The sequence below is a fragment of the Tamandua tetradactyla genome, chromosome X (genome assembly GCF_023851605.1).
Source record: "Tamandua tetradactyla isolate mTamTet1 chromosome X, mTamTet1.pri, whole genome shotgun sequence".
Classification (NCBI taxonomy): domain Eukaryota; kingdom Metazoa; phylum Chordata; class Mammalia; order Pilosa; family Myrmecophagidae; genus Tamandua; species Tamandua tetradactyla.
This window is the reverse complement of record NC_135353.1, coordinates 159,556,020-159,579,805: the sequence shown is the minus strand read 5'-3', so window position 1 is coordinate 159,579,805 and position 23,786 is coordinate 159,556,020. Positions and strand designations below refer to the sequence as shown.

The following is a 23,786-nucleotide window of genomic DNA, read 5'->3' as shown; positions in this document are numbered from 1 at the left end:
ATCCCTCAGAGACTTACAGCTTCCTGAACTCCAGGGCCCGGAATGCCCCTTCTTCTTCACACCCTACTCAAGACCCAATCTTTTGGGGAATCTCTTCAGACAAATTACCCGTGACTCACCATGAAACTGGCAGCCTGACCTCGCAACTACCACCACCTAGAATTCTGTAAAAATATGGTCAGGGAGCTCATGGCCATTGTTTTATCTGCCTTGTCATACTAAAGGTATCTCAAGGGATGGTTTGCTAACTTCTATAATTACCCAGATCTCCCACGTTCAAAAGTCTTCGGTCTGCATCCAGCTGGGCAATGTGGGTTGTTAGAACTATTGTTGTTTAAGAGTGCCCTCTACTGACTCAACTGATGTGTGCTCACTGTTTTTCTAGAATAAGACCTCTACAAACCAACTATAAGTCTTGAGAATAGCTCCACTGATAAATAATTGTGTCTTCCAGCATAGGCCTGGTGTCTGCTTAAGGACCATGTGCTGTATGGCTGGTTGACATCTGGGCACCCAGGGGCGACCCATTTCGTGGTGTGTATGTGGATTCCCTCTTCTGTTCAGCACAATCCCCCATTAGAACCTGTCGAGGCAGACACTTAAAATGCTGAAAACACTGTTTTGCATACAAGGTCCTGGGCAGTCTTAAGGCTCACACAGAAACACAGATAGGTTTGAGGAGATCATGTCAGTTTTCCTTTGATTTTAATATCATGTTCATATAATAATATTTATATTTCATTATAATCATATTTAATCTAAATAAGCAGCTGACACCTTTTTATGGGTACATTATCTCCTGATCCAATCACAGGGAGGATTTACATTCTCAAATTTTAATGAACATATCATTAATGAGTCCCTGGATTTTAGAATTCAAGAAGCAATACAATGTTTAGTAATTAGGAAGTCTGATATAGGGTTACCATTTTCTTTTGTCTTTGCCAACCAACTTTCTATTTGGGAATAATTTTAGATGTACAGAAAAGTGGCAAAGATAGTACAAAGAGGTCTGGTATACCCTTCACTGGCTTCCCCTAACGGTGATATCTGAAATAACCACGATATATCCATCAACACCAAGAAACCAACAGTAATACAGCTGATGGTGGATTTTACTGGTTTTCCCAGGAACGTCTTTTTTCTGTTCCTGGATCCACGTCATCGTGTCTCCTTACTCTCCTTCATCTGTAACAGCTTCTCACTCTTTCCTTGTTTTTTGTGAAATGACAGTTTTGAAGGATAGTGATGAGGTATTTTACAGAGTGTCCCTCAACTTCAGGGGGAGAGGCACAAACCAACTTTTATGTTTAAATTGTGGAAGGGAAAAAAGTCATCTATTATGGTTAAAGCCATTTTAACTACCAATAATGAAGAATAGCAATATCTAGATAAGGAACAATCTTAAGGAAAACAAATTTATATCTAGGAAAGACCCTAGCTTGTTAAGCATTTCCACTTTCCTCACTCTCTCCCTCCTTTCCTTCTTTCTTTCATTTTGGCCTGCACAAGGGAAATTGTCTTCACAATTTCATAGTCAGGAACTTAGGAATGATCTGGAAGGAACATGGTTATCATTCTTCTTTAACCCCAGAAAGCTACTATGCTATTACAGAATAAACTACTAAAATGGGCAGCAAAGTGAAGTAAAAGCTAAAGAGAAGAACAAGCAGCACCCACAGAACACAGAACAAAGATTAGTTCTGATGAAGAAGAATCTGGAAGAGTAATTCATGGAGGCAGCAGCCTCCTGGCTAGGCCTTAAGAGTCTGGAATATTGTGAAAAGACTGGGGTGGTATGGGGCAAGAGGGTATAAAGAATGAGGAGTAAATTTTTAAGTGGTTATAGAAAGATAAGTCTCAAGCAAATAAAGCACGTTTTTGTTAATTACAGTGTTAATAGGACCCGAACAGTTTCCTTGAGACTGTATGAAATACGCTAAATGTTAAATATCCAGCAACTGTCCAACCTGATCCATTTCTTTGCAGTACTGGAAGTTCAAGGAAGAAGTGAGATCATTACAGGCAGGACAGTTTGGATTCCTGAACTGTGAAAGCATCAGGTCCCAAAGTAAGTGGGTATCAGAGAGAGCCTGAGGGGGCCACAGTTCTGTGATCTGTCCTGATGCAATTTCATTTCCAAAGTATTAAAAACATCATAATCATCAATCAATCAATATTTCAATGTATTGAGAACATATCACATGTATAGAATGGGAACTCTGTTCAAGAAGAGCCATGGCACGAAAGAATGGACAACTGTGGGCCCTGGAATGGGATGGAACCAACAAATTCTGACCTTTATGGGCTGTGTGAGCTTGGGCAAGTCACCACTTCTCTAGCTTCAGTTTCTTCATCTGTGAAATAGGGGGATAACAATTCCTATTCTTCAGGTTGTTGTAGGGCTTAGAGGTTATTACAGACAACATATGAAGCTTCTCAGAAAACTGGTATCTAATATTGTTGCACAGCAAACTTTCTTTGGGTTTATTCCTGTATGGACAGTCCTTTCTTCCCAGAATCATTCATTTTAAAAGAGTCTACTAATTGGATATCTCAGAAGCGGCTTTGCTAATAGCTTCTGAGATTTGTAAGAAGCTTTCTATTATGATTATGTAATGATCTGTATTAACCTATTTTGGACTCATTTTTCGTCCCACTTGAAAAGCATTATTTTCTATTTGGTGACATAAAGTCATTTTTAATGACTGGTTTATAGTCTTTATTATAGGCATTTCCTCCATTTGTCTACTCAAAAATTCTAGGAAAGTAATCTCATGGGTTTGAATGGCTTCTGTTTATAATCATAATTGGACTTAGAACCTGGGGTGGGAGAGGAACAGATGGAGGATTTTGCTGGGAGTTTGTTTGGGCTGTTTTAGGAGAATATTTCAGTAAACCTGCCACTTTCCCTCTTGTGACCCTTGCTTGTTGAAGTAGGCCAGGGTTTAATTCTTTGCCTTGGGGGACTGTCCTGTGCCCAGTGTCCCTGACCTCTCTCATAAGATACCAGTAGCACCCCCTCAGTCGTGACAATGAGAAATGTCTCCAGACAGTGCCAAATGACCCCTGGAGGGGAGGCTGAGCACTGCTGACTGAGAGAGTACTCTACAAAAATCAGACTTTTATATAAAAGATGGTTCTAATTTAACCTGCAATTACATTATGTTTACCTGGGATTATGTTAACCTGGGCATTACAGGATATGAAACATTGGCCATTCATTCATAACTAGAAACGGAGCATGGGTTTGAAGGCCTCCCCAATAACTGCCCGACCCACAGCCTTAGCTCCTACTACCCTCTTGCACATTTGATTTCTAAGCCCAGTTAAACCTCTGTTTCTGGTTCATCCCCATACCATGCCTTCCTCACCTTTTCCTCCACTATCTACAGGCTCAAATCTAACTTATTCTTTCAGCAAGTGACAAATTTTCCCCTGAAATCCTCCCAAATCTCCTGTTAGAAGTGATAGCTTCTCCCTCTGAATACAAAACTTCTTCAACCAGACCTCTTTTGGTCCTCCTTAATTATTTTCTAGCTTGTACAAACTGAAAGTCCTCCATCCCTACTCCCAAACGAACTTGTGTGTGTACACGTACACACACACACAATTTAAATTTCCTTTTAGGCAGGGAACATGTTGAGGAGCAGAAAGTTATATTTTTAATTTGAGGCTTTTAGATTTTGTGGAACCCTCTGATCGTGTGCAAATGTTTCTGACAGGAAGCTGCCCCAGGGGCCAACCTCCGCATTACCTGCTGGCTCATCTGGCTGAACAGATCACAAACCAGGTCCATCTGAACTGGGCAGACCTGACCAGCAAGAGATCCTGGTCAGCAAGTGAGCACTAGAAACTTCACCAACTGCTGTTCATTTTCAAAGAACAGAAGGGCTATCATGTGAAGAGTGAATTTTTAAAACATTGATTTTTTAAAAATAATTAACAAATACAGCTCAAAGTTCAAGAGGAACAAAGAGAAAAGGAGATTACACTGAAAATTAACTCTCCTAGCCACCTTCTCTCTAGTCACTCAGTTTTCTTTCCTAGAAATAACATTGGTCAACAGTTTCTTGGGTGTCTTTTCAGAGATAATCTACACATACCCAAGAAAAAAAGTATATAAGTGGAGGCAACCCAAATGCCCATCAACTGATGAATAAACAAAATGTGGTCTAGCCATACAATGGAAGACCACATGGCAGTAAAAAGAAATGAAGTATTGATACATGCTACAACATACATGAACCTTGAAAACATTATGCCAAGTGCAAGAAGTCAGTCATGAAGACCACATGTTATAGGATTCCATTTCTATGAACTATCCAGAATAGGGGATCCATAGGAAGAGAAAAACTGATCAGAGGTTGGCACGGGTCTGGCGGAGGGGGGAATGGGGAGTGACTAGACTGCCAAGGGGTACACGGTTACTTTGTGGGGTGATGAAAACATTCTAGAATAAGTGGTGATGGCTACACAATCTTATGAATATGCTTCAAAACCACTGAATTTTTTAAAAGCTTTGTGAATATGGATTTGTCAACTGTCATGATGAGTTTGTTTTCTAATACCATCTTTATTTGGTACTTTATTTCTCTGTAATTTTATTTTCTTTGCATCAATGTAGTCTGTAGAAGTAATCAGTCATTGAAATAGTCTTCACCATAGTAATATTGATTATAAACCATTAAATTAAAGAATAAAGTACAGTCTTTGCTTTTTATATAAATCCTACACTATGCCAGATACAAATTCTGCACCTTGCCTGTCACTTTCCAAATATCACTGCGACTGCTCCATATCAAGACATATCAGGCTGTGGCACTCTTCGTAACAGCTGTGCAGTAGGCCACTGTATGGATGCAAATATTTGAAACCATAGATGTCAACTGAGGATGACTTTATTGCCCATGGGACATTTGGCAATGTCTGGAGCCATTTTAGCCAACACAACTGGAGGGGCAGCGCTACTGGCATCTCGTGGATAGATAGCAGGAATGTTGCTAAATGTCCTACAATGCACAAGGCAGCCCCCTAGAGCAAAGAATTATCACCCCAAATGTCAATTGTGCTTAGTGTGAAAAACCCTGATAAAAAATAGCCAATAATTAATGTAATTTTAGATTATTTACAGTATTTCTTGTATAAATAATGCTGCATAATATTCTATCTTCTGGATATAAAATAATTTCCTTAAGCATTTCCCGATTATTTTTGGATACTGTTTCCTTTTTTTAATTATTAATTGTGCTGGAATGCAACATTTGTATACATAAGCCTTTGTTCTTACTTTGAGTTTCTTTCCAAGAAATTATTGGATTCCTAGAAGTATTATTACTAGGTTAAAGGAAATGAACTTTTTTTTATATTGCAATTATATGAGTTCTTATTGCTCTTATGAATAAGATATTTCCTCATCATATCTGGTTATTTCTTTCATGTAGGAAAGTGGTTGGTTTTTATACAGTTCTTTTATATCCAGCCACTTACTAAGAGGTATAGGTTGATACTCTTGGTATGGTGGCGCCAAGGGGTGTCTTGGCAGTGGAGGGTGACTTTAGTTTCCTTTTTATAAACTCTTAGCTTCACCCTTGTACAAGGTTAAACAGTGTCCCCTTGAGTCTACATTTACCTGGAACCTTATTTGGAAATAGGGTCTCTGTAGATATATCCAAGCTAAAATGAGGTCATACTGGATGAGGGTGGGCCCTAAAGCTAATGGAAAGTATATTTAGAAGAGAAAGGAGAGGGAGATTGGGATACAGAGACACAGACACTCACAGAAGGAAGGCGGCCATGTGAAGACAGAGGCGGAAATTAGAGATGCAGGTAGAAGCCAAGGAATGCCAAGGAAGGTCAACAGCTACCAGCAGCAGGAAGCAGCAAGGAAGGAATCATCCCCAGGGCCTTGAAAGGGAGCATGGCCCTGCCTACACCTTGATTTTGAACTTCTAAACTCCAGATCACTGAGAGAAAAATTTTCTCTTATTTCAAACTATCCAGTTTGTGGTAATGGTTATGGCAGCCCTAGGAAACTAATACAACCCCTAAATAGCACCAAATAATCATATAAACTAAAATCCAAGTGCTTTTGTTTTATTAGAGAAGTTGTGAATTTACAAAACAATTGTGCATGAAATACAGGATACTTGCACACCAACCCACCACCAACACCTTACATTGGTGTGAAAACTTAATCACTATTGATAATATCAATAATATTAAAATAGTTCTCTCTATTGGCCATTATTTCCATGAGTTATATTTATTTCCCATATACCATTCTATTACCACCTTGTAGCAGTATTGAATATATGTAATAAGCCATGAAAGAACATTCTTAAACTTGTACTATTAACTATAATCTATCATCTATAATAGGGTTCATTGTGTTGAACAGTCCTGTTTTATCTTTTAATTTTTATTCTAGTGATATACACATCCTAAAGTTTCCTCTTTTAATTCCAGTCATCTATACAGTTCAGCACTATACCATTACCACCATCCATTTCCAAATCTTTACATCAGCCTAAATAGAAATTCTGTACAAGTTAAGCATCAACTCCCCATTCTCTAACCCCAATCTATCTCCTGGTAACCTATACTCTAGATTCTAATTCTATGAGTTTGCTTATTATAATTAGTTCCTAATAGTGAGATCATACAATATTTGTCCTTTTTTGTGTTTGGCTTAACTTCACTCAACATAATATCCTCAAGGTTTTTCCATGTTGTCACATGTAGCAGGACTTCATTCCATTTTATGGCTGAATAATATTCCATTATATGTATACACCACATTTAGTTTATCCATTCATCAGTTGATGGACAGTTGGGTTGCTTCCGTCTTTTGGCAATTGTGAATAATGCCGCTATGAAAATCAGTCTGGAAATGTCTGTTTAAGTCCCTGCTTTCAGTTCTTTTGGATTTATAACCTAGAAGGAGGATTGCCAGATCATATGGCAATTTTATACCTAGCTTCCTGAGGAACTGCCTAACTGTCTTCCACAGTGGCTGCATCATTTTACATTCCCACCAGCAATGAATGAATGTTCCTATTTCTCTACATCTCTCCAACACTTGCAATTTTCTGTTTTTCTAATAGTGGCCATTCTAGCAGATGTGAAATGATATCTCATTATGGTTTCAATATGCATTCCCCTAACAGCTAGCGATGCTAAACATCTTTTCATGTGCTTTTCAGCCATTTCTAATTCTTCTTTAGAAAAATGCCTATTCAAGTCTTTTGCCCATTTAAAAATTGGGTTCTTTGTGTTTTTATTGCTGAGTTATAGGGTTTCTTCATATATTCTAGATATTAAACTGTTATCAGATACATGGTTTCCAAATATTTCCTCCATTGAGTAGGTTGTCTTTTCCCTTTTTTGACAGAGTTCTTTGCACAAAAGTTTTTAATTTTGAGGAAGTCCCATTTATCTATTTTTTCTTTTGTTGCTTGTGCTTTAGGTATAAAGTCTAAGAAACCATTGCCTACCACAAGATCCTGAAGATGTTTCCCTACATTTTCTTCTAGGAGTTTTACAGTACTGTCTTATACTTAGGTCTTTGATCCATTTTGAGTTAAGTTTTGTATGTGGTGTGAGATAGGGGTCCTCTTTCATTCTTTTGCATATGGATATCCAGTTCTCCAAGCACCATTTGTTGAAGAGACTACTCTTTCCCAGTTGAGTGGACTTGGCAGCCATGCCAAATATCAACTGGCCATAGATGTGAGAGTCTATTTCTGGACTCTCAATTTGAATCGAATTGAGAGTCCAGAATAGACTCTTTAATGCCAGTACCATGCCAGTACCATGTTATTTTGACCACTGTAGCTTTGTAATATGCTTTAAAGTCAGGAAGTGTGAGCCCTCCAACATTGTTCTTCAAGGTGTTTTTTGCTATTTGGGGCCCCTTACCCTTCCAAATAAATTTGGTAATTGGCTTGTCCATTCCTGCAAAGCAAACTGTTGGAATTTTGATTGGGATTGCATTGACTATGTAAGTGAATTTGGGTAGAACTGACATCTTAATGATATTTAGTCTTCCAATCCATGAGCATGGAATGTCCTTCCATTTATTTAGGTCTTCTTTGATTCCTTTAAGCATTGTTTTGTGATTTTTGTTTTATCTCTATAGTTGTTTTTTTTTTAACCCTCCTTTTGTTGTCTCTAGTTACTTCTGCCTAGAGGGCAAATTTGAGAGGAGGGTCACCCCAGAGAGGAATTTCCCAAATAACAATTTTCCAGTCAAAACAGGGCCAGGGCATTTGGTTATGTTTTGCATTGGGATTGAACAAAAATTACAGTCTTGAGAAATCATCATTGCTGTGCTTCTATAAAAATTTAAGTAAACTTCATAAATGTTTGTGTTTTACCTCAAAAAAAAAAAAAAAAAAAAAAACAGGGCCAGGGACCCAAAAGAGAGGCTCAGACCAGTTCCAAAGAGCCCTGGGGAGAAAGTCAAGAAAAACACCAAAGTCTTTTAGATGGCACCCCAAAGCTGGGCTTTCCTGGCCTGCCTAGCAGATGGTACCCTTTGACAAACTGTGCCTCACAGCTCTAAGGAGACACTGTTTCTTTAAACCTCCACTACCTCTGCCCCTGTTAGGTGGGGTTGAAACAATGGCTGTACCCACCTTTGTCTAAGGTGGGTTGAAACAGTAGCTCAGAGCCAGGACTCAGCAATCTGAATTTGTTAAACAAAAGCCATGATCATTGCTTGGCTGAGTACACCCCTGTTTTTGGAGAAGATTTTTACGTCCCTTTCTGGCCATAGCAGCTAGCCAGGGGCTAGACCCTAAGGTGGCCCACCTCAGGAGTAGGGGATGGGTGCCACCAGCCACCAGTCTGAGTGAGCTACTCATAATTCTTTACCACAGTTTCATAGCCTCTTCCTCCCACTCTTCTCTGGATGCTGTTACTCTGGATCAGTGTTATTCTGGCCTCCGGAACCCCAGAACAGTTGTTTCAGACACTTCCTGCCTGTTAACTCATTGTTTTGGAGGAAGGAGTGAGTCCTGGAGTTCCCTACTCTGCCATCTTCCCTGGAAGTCTAATCCATGTGCTTTTGCTGTAACAACTTCAGGACAAGTTCTGCCTCCTCATTCCTCAGCCAATCATCACTATCCAAAGTGGGATATTGCTACCATGGAGCTTTCTTTTATATTATATTATCTACAAATATTTTTGCTTCTCTTTTGCAATAGCTATACCTCTTATTTATTAATGACTTCAAAACTTTCAAAACTATATTAAATAGCAATGGTTCTGTCTTCTTTCTCTATATTAATAATTAATAATCTATTATTAATAATTCCAATATCTCAATGTTAACTATGATGTAGGATGCCTTTAAGATAATGAGAGAGTATCAGTCTTGCCTAGATTTCCCAGAATATTTCTTTTCTTTTAAAAAGTGGTGTTGAATTTAATCAATATTACTTCTTCTGTAATGGTATGGTTTGGTTTGGTTTATGAAGTGCACAGCAAGCTAGATAAAAAGGCCATGTGGGAGACAGGAGAATCTAATCCAGTGGTAAGTTTTAGACGTGAATCACCAAGCGGGTCCCCTTCCTGTCCAGGGTATTTACCCAGGTATTGCATGCAAATGCTGCTGGCTCCCACCCAGCAAATACGTGTGTGGCTGTTTGGATGGGCACACCCTTGGAAACAAGGCAGTTATGTTCTCCTGAACAAAATTAAAGAGCCTGCAGAGGCTTGTAATTAAATATTTTACAAAACACTTCTCAGCCTAATTGAAAACATGAAGGAGAAGACCATCCTAAAATGCTCCTGGCAAAGCAGGCATGTTGGTTTACTCCTAACAGGTCTTAAATTTAATTAAGCAGGAGTGTCCCACCATCCCAGTTTGCCCGGGACTGAGGGGTTGCTGGTCAAGTGGGACTTTCAGTGCTGAAACCTGGAAAGCTCCAAGGTTAGCATTTAAAGGGTGGTTTTGAAAGGCACAAAAAGATGTTTTTTCTCAGGGTAGGTGAGGGTTAGGGTTAGGGTTATGTGAACTCTAAGCACCTCTTTTTAGAGCTAAACTAAATTTTGACAGGGCTTGGATTTTTAGATGTTCTGTTTCTGATCATTTGTTGTTATCCCCAAACAAATCAAAATATCAGGACTGAGCTGAAACAGGTAACTGAAAAATCATTCCACCCATCTCCACTCAGGCCTTTTGAAAACAGTCCTCCCCAGAGCCAAACTCCTAGCAGGAAATACTGAATGGTTGGTCTTTTGACCCAGCTGTGCTTCCTTAGTTAAATGGCTCACTGCAGGAAGAGGCTGCACTCTCTCTCCTGAGCAATCCTTCTGCCTCAGTTTTCAGGTAAGTTTTTAATGCAAAATACATTGCTATCCAAACCTAAGAGTTAAGTTTAAAAGAATGACTAGCCATTACAACTTCATAAAATAAAAGATTTCCACTCCTATTTATCTGATAGAATTGTAATATACTTGGTTTGAAAGAGTTTCTTAAATTTCAATGTGCATCTCAACCATCCAAGGGTGTTGTTGAAATACAAATTCGCATTCAGTAGATCTGGGCTGGGGCCTGGGATTTCACATATGTGTTAGTTTGCCAGAGCTGTATATAACAAATACTACAAACTGACTGGCCTGAACAACAGGAACTTAGTGGCTCATGGTTTGGAGGCCACAAGTTCAAAATCAAGGTATCAGCAGGCCATGCCTTCTCTGAAGTCTAGCATTCTGACAGTGGTTTGCCAGTCATCAACTCTGCCTCTGACACATGGCAGTCTCTCTGTCTCATCCTGTGGCTTGTACTTCTGTGTCCAAATTCCCTCTGCTAATAAGGACCCCCAGTCATACCAGATTGAGGCCTAATTCAGTTTGGACTCATCTTATAGGATCTTGGAAGACCTAATCTACAAATATGGTCATAGCCACAGGACCAAGGGTTAGGACTTGAGCATGTCTTTGTGAGGGACATGAGTCATCTACCACAAGATGATCCCCTGTGGGGATCCCAGGCCCCAGCCCACATCTACTGAATCTGAATCTGTATTTCAACAACATCCTTAAATGATTGTGATACACACTAAAATTTGAGAAGATCTTTCAAACCAGGGACACGACAATTCTGTGAGACAAATAGGAGTGAAACGTTCTTTTACAGAGTTATAATGGCTAGTCATTCTTTTAAACCTAACTCTTAGGTTTGGATAGAAAGCTATGAAAATCTTAAAAACGTACTTCATAGACCACACTTGAAGTAATAAGACTCTTGTAGAATCATATTCTCCACATTTCTTTAATGATGCATCACTATTAGTTTAAATAAAGCAAGTCTGCACCCAAACTACGTATAGTTATTTATATTTTATATTCTTGTGCTAGTAGAACATAATTTCATTTTTATTTAAAAAAATAAAAGTGAGCTTTAATAGTTTTTCCAACCCAGCAATGGCTCATTTAGCCACATCAGACCCCTGATCCCGATAACATCATATGAACATTCCGTGCTTGCTTGTATTCCTCCACGCACAAGAAAATAACTTTTCTCCAGGGAGCCTATTCTATCTTTGGGTAACTAGTTGTTGGAAAGCTCTTCCCTCTATTGAGCCAAGATGTATGCTTTGTATCCAAAAGTTCACCTTTGCAGGCATGCAAAACAAACCTAATCCCCCTTAATACTACTGCAACTCAAGTCACTGAAAAAGACCAGATTTCCTTAATATATAAAGAGCTTCTACAAAACAGTAAGAACCAGCAACCCAACTGAAAACAAAAAAAGGCCCAAGCTATAAATACATATGGTGAACATATGTTTAAAAAGGAATCAACCTTATTCAGATAAAAATGCAAATTAAAACTATAACAAGGCATTATTTTTTGCTTGTCAAAATAGCAAAGATTAAAAAAAGTTGGGTAAATATACTACAAAGGTAATGTTGAGGGAAAACAGGCATCCTCCTACATTGCTGTAGTAGTATGAATTAGTACAACTATCATGGTAGATATTTAAAGAAGCCATTAAAAATTGTTTTCTTTAAGAATATTAAAAAAGCGCTAGCAATATGTTAGGTTAAAAAAAGATACAAAACATATAATAAAAAAACCACATATATAGTGTGACACCAGAAAAAAATATATTGGAAGAAAAGACAACAAAACCATAACATTAGCTATTTCTGTATGGTAAGATAACCTAACAAGTGATCCTAAGTTTGTTCTTTATATTAGTTAGCATTTTTTAAATTTACAACAAGCCCATATTATTTTTAAAAATGCTCCAGGGAGGCAGTGGTGAGAGCCTATATGTGGACCTGGCTTTAAGGTGGAGACTTTCAAAGTCCATATTGCTAAGAAACACTTGAGTCCCTGGCTTGTCTCCATTCCTTGGGGAAACTGATAATTAAAGCTGTAGTCTTAATGGAAATTCTTACTCAGAAGGAAAGAGCCAAACACCAATATTTCTTAGCTGAACCAGATTCACGGAGTAGTTTAAAGTTTGGTACCTTACAGTTGATAAAACAGATACCGTAGAAGGTATTTTATGTAGTAGAAAGCAAAGCAGTATGTTTCATTTTTCATTTTATGTAATACATTCATTGTCTTTAGCAAGTCAGCCAGTAGTTACTGAGTACCTCCATGCAGAGAACATGGAGGTGTTCTCTATCTCATCTTAGGAATGAAGGAATTGACAGTTCTCTTTAGCATGTGAGGGGAGGCTGAAGCAATTTCCAACTCAAATACAAGGCAGGCAGAATATGATCAAGGCCACCATAAAGGTACACTGGGCCTGATACTGGTAAAAATAGAATGCTATGGGAACCAAATGAAGGAGAGAGCACATCATCTTGGGCCTGTTTGGAAAACTTGGTGGAGACAGTGATATTTGAAAAAATTTGAAGGATTAGTAAGATGGTGGTATCTGGAGCTATGGGATGCAGTGGCGAGAAAGTCCTCACACAAAGAAGTAGCTCAGACAAAAGCACAGTGGGGAAACAGGTTCTGGAAACAGGGTCAGAACACAGTATGGACGTATCTGTACCCTGTAGGGTAGGTGAAAGGAATGGATTCTAATATTACTATAAATAAAACAAGGCACAGGGCGAGCCACAGTGGCTCAGCAGGTGGAGTCCTTCCTTGCCTGCTGTATGGCAGACCTGGGTTTGGTTCCTGGTGCCTGCCCATGCAAAAAAAAAAAAACAAAAACAAGGCACAGCACTACTCCTGAGGGGTTAGTGGCTAGCAGAAAAGAGAACTGGAAGACAAACTGTTAAGGGGGGAAGGGTATGGTCCAACTACCCTGAGCCAGTCTCAGAAGTGTATTGGTTCGTTCCACCTTTACAGGGTGAGTGTTTAATTCTTTACCTGCCCATCTTTCACCTCCTGAACTAGACTATATTCTGGAGGAAAGCAGGAACCTTGCCTTAATCTCCTTCAGTTTCCCTCCTCTCCCTCCTACCTACACTCCCAACAAAACAAAGATCACCCTACATCAACGCCTGCATATTGCCAGCCTTCAGTAAATATTTACTCATTCACTAATTGGTTTCACAAACATATGAAACATTTAAAAAGCCCTGGCCTGTTTCCTAAGAATACAGGTTGTTCTCACCAAACAGACGGCTCAACTTTCTAAACAGGAAGTAACTGTCCCTGAGCTTTCCCAGAATGGATGTATAAGTGGGGAATGGGAATCTTGCACAATATTACATTATACATTCTTATTTCCTTATCTAACTAAACCTGAAAACCAGTGCTCACCAGAATCTTTAAATTTTACAATTAAATTTGTAAATTTATATGCATGTCTTTAAAATCCTAATTTTTAGGATATATTCTATTTTGGCCCCTTCATTCTATGATTCCTTAGAACTAATTTTAAATATAATATTCTTGGATTGTCTTTGGGGGGTTATAGTATTACATTACATGAAGTTAAAAAGTTCCAAATAGTCTTACCTAAAAACTACATAAAATTATTTTTGATTTCCTACATAACATTTTTCTATATCAAGTTATTTTAATCACATCTGAAATAGTTCCTTTGATCTCCAGTTAATTATTTTAATTATATAAATATTTTAAGAAGCCAATTATTGCTCATTATTGACTATTTAAGTAGGAGTGTCTCCAGTGGCACAAATTCATAGAGTACTACAAACAGTGAATAAATTTGAGTATACTTCATTAAAAGTAGATATTAAAATTCTATAATAATCAGTCTGTAGCCAGCAAATTATAAATTAATTTTAGGCTATTATTCACTGCTCCTAAAATGGAATTTTCTATGAGAAGTGATTATTAAATTTAAGAACAGAGGCAAGTTTTTAATTACACACTTTTGCCATCAAATTATTTTACTTACTGTTTCAAAACCTCGATGTGGGTGATCAGGAAATCCGCCCGGTCTACCACCTTTAAATTCATCAAGCAGTAAAAATGGATCCAGATTTTTTAACTGGAATAAAAATGCATTCATCAGATTAAACATACTTTTAAGCTACTGGGAGCTACATTACAAAACGAACTGGAAACTACATAGCCAATGAAATAACTTTTATAATGAAAATTGCTTTCATGAAATGAACTGTTTACACATACACATACAACATACACACACACACACACACACACACACACACACACACAGGGATTCACTGATTATGTTATGAAGTTGACTGAAGCACTAAGAGTTGATAAACAATCATTATCATCTGTGATTGAAATAGCCAAACACAAACAAGCTACAGTCCATATCCTAGTCATAACCAAATGGGGGAATACACTAGAAAACCAATTTTTGTAATATGATGACAAAAGCTCTGAAAGATACAACTTAGCACAAATAAGAAGGGGGTAGGATCAGGGAAAGCACTATCAGGGAGGTATCACTGAGCTGGATCTTGAAGTACATATAGGAATTAATCAAGTAAAAGAGGGAGAAGGGGAGGGAAGCATATGCCAAGTAGAAGAGCAGAGGAACAGCTTGGTATGTTTAAAGAACTGCAAAGAAGCTACTATATTGGGGCAAAAGACAGAAATAGAATTATAATGACAGATGGGCTGAGGATAGGGACCAAATCTCAAAGGAGAGTGAAACTGGATTTTATCCTGAAGGTGGTGAGTTTTGATGGGGAGGAGGGAAAGGAAGGTGGGATGATTAGATTTAGAAATATCACTCTATCAGAAATATGGAAGATGGCTTGGAAACGGAAGAGACAGGAAACAAAGAGAAAGCCAATAGTCTGGGCAAGAGGAAAGGCCAGGACTAAAGTAATAGCAGCAGTGAATGGTTGAGCAACTGGGTAGACATTTATGAGACAAAAAGGAAGAGCATTAGATGACACCCAGATTTCTAACTATGGTGCCTGGCAGCTGGTAGGGCCATTCAACAGGACCAAGTATGTAACAGCAGCAGCCTTGATGCTGCCATGGGGACTTCATTCTAGATCACGTTGAGTTTGAGATCTCCATATAAATGTTTCCTGTATAAATAAAACCATTAATACTGAGTGTTCATCATATTATATAAAGGTAGAAGGCAACTGAAGGTAAGTCTCAAGTTCGAATGAGAGCTAGCAGATCTGGCTGTTGTCAGCATGTCTTTATGAGTGTCTTGGTTATTTATTTTTCAATATAAATTATAGAAATTTTGTCAAACTTTATAAACAAAAATGTTGGGCTTTTGATTGGAATTACTTTGAATCTATGGAATAATTTAGGAAGAGCAGCTATCTATATAATACGCAGCTTTCCTATTCACAAACATGGTTACCTCCATTTATTTGGGTCTTTTAAAATGTCTTTCCATAAAGATTTATCATTTTCTCCATAAAAGTTCTGCACATATTTTAACTCTTTTTTGAGCTAACTTTTACTATTTTTTTGTATGCTGTATGGCGGGGTCACATGTCATTATTTTTCCATGTGAGTATCTCGCTATTGCAACACCATTTGTTGAATTTTTGTTTTGCTTGTTTGTTTGTTTTTTGGGAAGTGCATGGACCGGGAATCGAACCCAGGTCTCCTGCATGGCAGGTGAGAATTCTACCACTGAACTACCCTTGCACCTCCTAACTTATAACTTTTAATGGTATCATAAAGTTTTTTTAAATAATGTTTTTGAACAGTTTGCTGCTAAAGATTAGAAACATGGATAGAAAGATGATTGTGAACATTGCTAAACTCTTACTAATTTTATTAACTGGTCCGTAGCTTTATGTCACCAGTATATTCATCAGCTTTTGCACAAGAGTTCACAAAAAAAAATTATTTACTTTTTTTGTCTTCATTACATTAAAGCTGTGGCAGCCTGCAGTTTTGCTGGGGTTGGCTGGTCTCTTTTTGTCTTTTCATTCTGGGACCCAAGCTAAAACAGGGGTCACTATCTAAGTCACAAAATCAAGGGCAAGAGTAAAAGAGAGCCCAGGCAAGCCAATCAGGCAGTCACATTAACATGTCCCATGGGTTAAAGCATGTGACATGACCGTGCCCAGTCAGCGAGGCATGCACTTAAACCTTCTCTATGGGTCTCCTGGGTAGTGCAACTAAAAATGGGTGAGGTGTTTATTTGGGAGTAATATTTCAACCCACACAGATTAGCAAATAATAACAGGTTTTTTCCCTCATTTCCAATCCTTACGCTTTTTCATTTTTCTTCTTTTGCAAACTAGGATCTCTACAACAGTGCTGAGTAGAAATGATGATTTTACAAAGACTGCTTTTAAAGTTTCACCAGTAACCAGGTTTTTAAAGTTTTTTATAGGTTACCTTTATCAGGTTAAAGGAGTTCTCTTCTATTTCTAGTTTTTTAAGGATTTTTAAAACATAAATGGATGTCAAATTTTACTGAATGTTTTTTTCTACATCTATTGAGATAATTACATGTTCTTTTCCCCTTTAATCTCTTAATGTTGGTAAACTACATAGCTTTTGTAACATTAAACCAAATTTTCTCTCTATAGATAACACAAACTTGATCATACTACATTAAAGTATCTTTTTTAATACATTGATTTAGTTAAAAATTTATTTATGATCCTTGAAAAAATGCTTATAAATGAGATTGGCCAGTAATTATCTTTAAAATCACTGGTCTTGATAGCAAGGTCATATCAGCCTCATAAAAAGATTTCAGGAATATTTACTCTGGTTTTATCCACTGGAGAGTTTGTGTGTTACTGGAATTATCTATGCCTTAGATATTTGGGAAAAAGTTTCCTATGAAATCATCTGGACCTATTGCCTTTGTGAGAGACTTTAAAAATACTGATTCAATTACTCTTCTGGTTATGAAACCAGATTTTCTATTCCTTCTTTCTTTTTCATTATTTTGGGACTCTAAGAATGTTTCCTTGCCAGCTCAGTTAATTAATTTTGTTAAAATTATTCATTCATTCATTCATTTCAGGGTATCTACTCTGCTATATTGCTAAAACTGAAAGCACCAAGATCTTTGTCTCTGTCTCTGGTTTTGTCTTTTTTCACTTTCTATGAAAAACACACACACACACACATATACATTTATAAATTCAACAAACTAGGGTAAGTTATTTAACCTAAGCAAACTGTGGTTTTGTCACTTTAAAACATAAGCCATATAGGGTGGTACAACAGTGGCTCAGCAGGCAGAATTCTCACCTGCCATGCTGGAGACCTGGGTTCGATTCCTGGAGCATGCCCATGCCAAAAAAAAAGTAAGCCATATAAAGCCTGGGCCACTTTGTAGCCCACCTCAGCACAGTGTGTCATCCATCTAATCAAAAAGTTAAGAAGCAATTCAAAGATTCTTGAATCCTATCAAAATTGTCAAAAGGAGCTTCAATTTCAAGATATGTCTCCAATGTTTTCAACTTCTCTTACTCTAACTCTTCAGATCTCTCCAAATCCTCTGTAGATAGCTCTTTAATTTTTCTCCTCCTCTCCTCTCACCTTTTAAGTTTACTATTTTCTCTTCCACCAGTAACTCTTTACCCTTTTCAGAGAAAATCAACCAAGCAGGGCTTGGGGCCTTTCAATTTTATCCTGTTGCTTATTATTCCATTTCAGCTCAATGAGGGCCCCAAAATGGAGCTGAGGTTGGGAAGAGAGGCTGTGAATTCTCACATCTCCATATGCCTTTTCGCCCTTCTCACAGAATAATATAAACCTTGCAGGATAATTAGGATGATGATGTAGAACACTTGGTCCAGAGCCTGAAAATTGCAGGTACATAAAGAGGTCGTATCTGTTACACTGCACCTGCCGTATATTTCTCTGAGCCACCATTTCCCCTGGTGCCAAACAGAGGGTTTGACGCTCTAAAGACACTTCAGCTTTACATTGTTTTGGTTCTACAGTATTAGGATGTCGGTAAAGACAAGATAAAGAAATACTTACTGACTCTTCCTATCAAGGAGTTGAGCATGAGCCAACATGTCCTGCTGTGAAATGAACTATGAAAAGGAAGAGGTTCCTTCTTTCCGCTCCCACTATCATCACCATCCCTCACCCACAACAGAATAGTCATTCATTGTTCAGAAAATACTATTTGTCATATACTGAATCAAGCCTTCTGGTCGCTAATCAATGACATCCATGCACAGGAAGGAAGGCATCCTGCCAGCACTAGGAAAAGACTGCAGAAGTCAGGAGGGTAGTTGAGGCAGGAGTCAAAAGGATGAACTGTTTCTCTGGCCAGAGGATGGGGAAGATGTTTAAGAGATACTCTTTTTTCCAACAAGCAAGAGTATCTTGCATTAGATTGTGTACTGAATAAAGTGTTATTTTCAAGGCTGGTTATTAGTCACTGCCAAAGTTCCTAAGAGCAAATGCTCAACACGTTATAAAAAAAAAAGTGTTATCTACAGACAAAATCTGATTTTTATGAGATCTCTGCTTTTCTAAAATATTTTGACTAAGTCCCCAACATAACCACATCTTTTACTCCCTACATATTTAACTGATAATCTTTTAAATTTTTGAACCACAAATTTTCCTTTCCTTCAAACACTTCCAAATCTTTTAGATGCCAAATTCAAGTGATGGCTTCCAACTATTTCTTGGTCAAGCTATTTCTTTTGATCTCTTGGGAAGGCCAGTTAAAACCTGTGGCCACCACTCTTCAGGTATGTAGCACACCCATAATAAAGCTATAGCAGCCTAGCCTTGTATTTAAATCAGGAGGACAGGAAGAGGATACCAGGAATATCAGCTTCTTAGGGACAGGGACGATGCTATGCTTTTTTATACCCCACTGAATAAATAAGCCTGTGTGCATAGAAGGTACACCGCAGATGTCCTGGTACTTGTGTTAGGCCCCAGACTCTTCTGCAGTTGGTGTGGCCATATGACTAAATCTAGCTAATGAGATGTATATGGAAGATTTTGGGTGGGACTTTTAGGAAATTTCCTTATAAAAGGAGGATAGAAAGCTGAAGTGTGCCCTGTTCCCTTTCCCCATATCTCCCTTTCTTCTGTGCCCAGCAGCTGTCTTGAACCATGAGGTGATGCACAAAGAATATGCTTAGGATAATGCACTATGACAGAATGAGTGTGGATCTCTGGTAAGTGTGCAGCCTCCAGGCCCAATAGAGACTGCCAACTTTGGGGCTTTACAAAAGAGAAACACAAAACCTTGCCTACGTACACCAGTGGTTTGGAGGATGTTTTCTGTTACACACAGTTGTGCCTAATCCTAACTGACAGTTGTGCCTAATCCTTGAGCTAGTGGCAGCAGTGCAGAGTTAGATATAAGCCACTCCCCTCCAATAACCCTCCAAAAGGCCAGCCTACGTGAGGACAGTATGGCAGTAGCAGGAGGGAGAAGTTCTTCAAGGTAGACTCCAATAGCTCAGACTACCTGACTGCCTCCCAGGCTTGCTGAGTCTCCAGCCTGGGGCAAAAGTGAGAAGGGAGAAGGAAACAGCCAGCAAAGAGCCCACACCCAAGATCCAAGTACAGCCTTGGGTGGCCATGAGCCATGACTTTATGCCCTTGGCCTTGATTCATTATCTAGAGACCTTGATAACACAGCATGCCATCTACAGAAGCTGTGTTAATCAGGACCAAAATCAAGAGCAGTTGAGGCTATTCAATGACATTGAGGAATTCTTGTATTTTTTTAGGTGTGTTCATGGTGTACTGACTATATATATATTTTAAAATTCTTATCTTTTAGAAACAAAACTTGAAATACTTCTAAATGAAATGACACAATGGCTAGAATTCACTTCAAAATACTCTGAGAGGAGAAATGAACAGGGGTATAGATTGCCCGTGAGTTTATCGTTGTGATCCTGGGTGATGATGTAGGGTTTGATTATACTATTTTCTCTGCTTTTTTATGTTTGAAATTCTCCATAATAAAAAGAAGAAAAATAAGAATAGTTCAAGGAAAAGTGCTTTCCACCCAGGAGTGTCTGGTGGAAGAGGGGGTGGGCAGAGGCAGAGCCAGTTGAGTGGGGGGATTCCCCTCTTGCTGGGAGCACAGTAAGCCACCACCATCACCACCACCCCAACAGCATGCTATACAGCCATTCAAATTTGAGTTTGGGGGGCCGGGCCCATGTGTACTGTAGCCAGTTCCTCTGTCTCTTTGTCATCGTTTATCATAGAAAGTGCCATGTCTTGTTACTGAATGTAAAATTACTAGTTTACAAATTTGTTTCATAATATTTTGTTAACCACATTGCGATATAAAAGTTTTCCTGTGTAATCCAATGTATTTTATGTATTTAAAAATATTACTCTCATTATATTGATTTTAGTCTCCAGTGTCTTGGAGAAGCTAGAAAGAAAAATCTAAAATTGTGGAATTGTAACCCACACTAAACTATGAAATCTGTTCTACAACTAATTGTTGCAGCACGCTTTGAAATTTATTGTCTTTTTTGTATATGTTATTTTTCACAATAAAAAATAATAAAATAAAAATATATATTATTCTAAGAAGGAATTGACAGGTTTCACCACACTTTCAAAGGGATTCACAGGACAGAATCAAATTAATAGCCCTTCATCAGCTGTGTTCCTCACAGATGGACTAATTAAGGATTAGCAGCTCTCAACAGACAACAGTAGGCCGACTGGTGGTTTTCAGGTCCCACAATTCTTTACAATTGTTCCGTTAATGAGGTGGCCTAGCAGAATATGACACTGCATCCATCTGTATAGCCCCACCATCCACCATGCATTTAGCCGTTGGAATAATCCTGTTGCCCTTATCCTTTGGAAAATAATGTTAGATGGACCTCAAAACATCCCCAGGCAAATAAGAAGCCAATGGTGGAAAAACAAATGGCAGAGGCACAGCCAGAGGCCACCCGATGGAGCTGATGTGTTGTTGGGTTGGCACTGTTCTCTCAATCAACAACATAGGGCAACACTCAATCCATTGACTCAATCCATCAACAACGGACAACAGCACTCACCAAGGAAAGCCAGAAGTTTTTAAAAACCCAACAGACATTGAAAACATTTTTTTCATATATAAAATAGAGGAGACAAATAAAAATAAATTAAAATAGAGGAGACAGTAACTCTTATGAAATGGGTGGCATAAAGCTCAGGTCTAGAAACAAAGCAGTATGAGACTATCCCAGCAGAATTTAAAAAGATGGAAGAACCAGCTTCACTTCTCAAAATGGAATCCATTTCTCTAATGTATTTCATACTTTGTTCAAAAGTATTTGTTTGGAATCTAGGATGGTACTGAACACCATCTTCCCTGGGCTATGCCCACCATTTGACATCTTTTTATCCACAGAAGATTTTCTTTTCCACCCGTCCTAAGTTTCATGTATTATTCAAATAACGAAGTCCTCCAATGTTGAAAGATAGCTACCTAACCTGCAATGGCCTTCCCTAAGAGCTAGTCCCCTGGCCCAACAGAGGTTGGGGCCCAGCAGTCTTTCTAGAATCCAAACCCCCAGTAACAGCTGATTGCCCAAGGGTGGAGATGTGACCTAGTCAAGACAGTTAGACTCTTTCCTGGAATTTGGACTTGGAAACCAGAGTTACTCCCTGCTGGGCTTGAATTGTGGACACGTAAACTTGGAAGCCATTAGACAGGCATGTTTGGGGACTTACATGCTAAAGCAGATAGCAGGTCAACCTGGGGGAGGATGTGACTAGGCACAGAGGAGCAGAGACACTTCAGTCATGAAGGTCAGCAGCACCTTCTATTCAAGCTGTCTGGACTCACATAACAGAAGTCCACTGGGGACAAGGCTGGTTCATGAAGGGCCCCCATCGCTAAGTTTAAAGTTGGTCCCTGTGGTACCCACCCACTCAGCATCCTACCAGTCCCTCACAAAAGTGCGAAGCAGCCATGCAAGCAGCATACCTCCGGTCTGCCAATGCTTCTGCGGACCCGTGCTCCAACCCCTTCTGACTGCTCCCGGCTGAGCACTGAGAGGCTAACCTTCTTGGAGGACCCCATGTTGAAGTCTGCAAAGAGTGTTCTGATGCTGAGCTGGAGAGGATAGAGGGGCAGAGGAGGGACCACAACAAAAAGAGAAGTCATGAAGGAGGGAACATCCATGGAGGAAAAAAAAACAAAGAACCTGTGTTAGGAGACTTACACAGATGAGAGAGATGGGAATTTTGTTGTAGAGACACTGGGAACATGGATCAGAACCAAGAGGCCCACGACTCTTGCCACCAGGACATGCCAAGGATTTTGGCAGTGAAAGGAATCTATCTAGCCCCGAATTTCAGGGCCAACTCTTCTGGCAAGAAATCTTTGAGCTTTCTCATGAAGGCTTCTAGAGTGCAGGCAACTCATGGAGGAGTCACCCTGGACAGCACATGGGGACCAAAGCACTGCAGGATCAATCCAGACCCCGTATTTATTATTCAAGTGCTTCCTCTTTAGGGACCTAAGCTCTACCCAATGGAATATCATGGAACAAGTATAATCCCTTTTCCACTTGAAGTGGTGGTGGACAATACCACCCACCCATCCCCACCTCCAAATTTATTCTTCAAGCTAAATATAACCAATTCCTTTAAAGATTCCTACTGAAACCAAGAGAGGTGCTTTAGCAAGAAGCCAGACTATGGAGCAGATAGCCTGGGTTTACATCCTAGCTTCACCACAAACCAGCTGTGTGATCTGTGGCCAGTTACTAGGCCTCTCTGTGCCTTGGTTATCCCATCTGTAAAACAGGGATTGTAAGATTGTCTATCTCTAAGGAATGCTAGCCACTGCTATTAAGGCAGCAATACCCGCCGGGTGGTCAAGACTTATCCTAAAATGGGACTGTCATCACCCCCGTTCAAGCAACTAGAAAGTATCTTACCCCTATCTGGACTATTTCCGGGTCCTTCCAGACTCCTACACTTAAAGTCTACGCATGTGAACGACAGGTGATGTACATAAGAGATCTCGGGGCTTTGCAGAGGGAAAGGTCCTCTTACAAGTGGTACCAAATTTCAGTACTTAAGCATCCATCATCATCTCCCCTAGGACGGGCAACGCGGGCTGGGGCGGGCAGGAATCCCGCACACTGAACGCGCGCATCCCCAGTCCAGCCCTAGCCCACCTGCGCAGGGACAGGCTCGGGGACCGGGGCGCCCCAGGTACTCACGCGGCGGCTGGGGCGGCCTGTGGGTGCTGCTGCGGCGGCGGAGGCACCCGGCAATCTAAGCGGCGGGGTGGCGGGGAGCTCCTGAACGCGCCGCGGACGCCGAGCGCGGGGAGGGCGGGCTGCAGGGCGCGGATGCTGCCGCCTCACCGTGACTCAGCGGTTCTGGGGCCGGGCCGGCGGGGCCGGGAGGTGCGGGCCCCGGGCGGGGCCGCTGCTCCCTCACTTACGCTCCGG

General features: G+C 39.6%; 2 protein-coding genes and 1 non-coding gene across 9 annotated transcripts in view; 2 read left to right on the top strand and 1 right to left on the bottom strand.

Annotated features, from left to right (window-relative positions):
* PIR (pirin) overlaps window positions 1–23,786 on the bottom strand; it is a 97,845-nt gene that overhangs the window by 73,378 nt on the left and 681 nt on the right. For 3 of the 7 annotated variants that reach the window (XM_077146357.1, XM_077146354.1, XM_077146359.1), the window contains exons 2-3: window positions 22,307–22,435; window positions 14,348–14,440 (exon numbers count right to left, since the gene is read on the bottom strand). In XM_077146357.1, the coding sequence (XP_077002472.1) occupies window positions 14,348–14,440; window positions 22,307–22,435 (222 nt within the window). Of the gene's footprint in view, window positions 1–14,347; window positions 14,441–22,306; window positions 22,436–23,552; window positions 23,766–23,786 lie in introns of those variants that run through there. The other 4 variants (XM_077146360.1, XM_077146361.1, XM_077146358.1 and 1 more) reach the window with 3 other exon arrangements.
* On the top strand, window positions 7,677–7,794 carry LOC143672371 (small nucleolar RNA SNORA17). The gene has a single exon (XR_013169824.1). It is a non-coding gene; the product is annotated as a small nucleolar RNA SNORA17 (small nucleolar RNA).
* Window positions 23,516–23,786, top strand: part of BMX (BMX non-receptor tyrosine kinase) — a 69,763-nt gene continuing 69,492 nt past the window's right edge. Inside the window, exon 1 of the mRNA XM_077146350.1 lies at window positions 23,516–23,544. The gene's annotated coding sequence lies outside the window, so the exon portion shown is untranslated. The remainder of the gene's footprint in view (window positions 23,545–23,786) is intronic.